The 947-nt window shown below is 47.8% G+C and overlaps 1 protein-coding gene across 1 annotated transcript; it reads right to left on the bottom strand.

The window, feature by feature from the left end:
• Positions 1–10: 10 nt before the first annotated feature.
• Positions 11–843, bottom strand: Pmar_PMAR017961 (conserved hypothetical protein; the record flags this gene model as incomplete). The annotated part of the gene is made up of 1 exon (XM_002764352.1): positions 11–843. A coding segment is annotated over one exon (833 nt), but the record flags the coding sequence as incomplete, so codon positions are not given.
• Positions 844–947: the final 104 nt, after the last annotated feature.

The following is a 947-nucleotide window of genomic DNA, read 5'->3' as shown; positions in this document are numbered from 1 at the left end:
AGCCCGGAACATATCCTTGGTAGTAGCAGCATTGCCAAGGGTATCCCTCATGTTAGCTATGATCAAGCTCTCGGCCCTGTTGATGAGATCAGCATACTCCTGTTTAGCACGTTCCCAAGCATTAATACCAGTAGGTGTAGTATCCACAACATCAACAACCAAGACCTTATCATAAGCAGCCACTACTGTATTCTTCGTAGCAGTTGCAGCAGCAGAGACTGTCCCTCCATCCTTACCGGATACTACCACGAATACCTTATCCAACGTCTGGACAAATTGCTCATGTTGCTTCCTGAACTGTCTCAATTCATTTATACGATCCTGTAGAGGCTCATGAGCAAACCTCATCTTGGCAGGTACACGCTCGGCTGACTGACCACTACGATGTTTAAGCTCATCACGTAACTGTTGCTTGAACTGCCTGGCAGAGTCAGCCCATTGAGTACAGAGCTCCCTGCATATTCCAGTCAATAGCTCGAAGTCAGCATATGGCAGCTGCATGATAGTTGATCCCTCTTTGGGATGCAAGACTTTGTTCAGCTGGGTGAGTAGGTCTCTGGATACATCTTCCATAAGCACTGCCGCCCTATAGACAGGATACCGCCTAGCCTTCCGCAAATTCCGCCTCATATGATTAAATAGACCCTCCACAGCCTCCGATATTTCCTCCACAGTAGTAGCATTAAGTAGAGCATGAATTGGGAGGTCCCTTAGCAACAATAAACTGGACTGGACCAGCTCGAGATTGTCTGGCAGCTCCACGTGTGCCTCGAAGGAAACAGTTGAAAGGAATCTTCGACCAATCCTCAAAGCCTCCAATGCGAATTGGACCTGAGCTGACATGATACCGAATGAGGTGGCGGTGGTCTACTAGAAGCCTACCATAGGATCTTCCAGCTGCTTTCTGACACTTAGCAGGTTGGCCTCAACCGCTATGAAGAAATTAA

The sequence above is a fragment of the Perkinsus marinus genome (genome assembly GCF_000006405.1).
Source record: "Perkinsus marinus ATCC 50983 genomic scaffold scf_1104296977912, whole genome shotgun sequence".
Lineage (NCBI taxonomy): Eukaryota > Perkinsozoa > Perkinsida > Perkinsidae > Perkinsus > Perkinsus marinus.
Note: the sequence above shows the minus strand (reverse complement) of the source record. Positions and strands in the feature narration are given on the sequence as shown.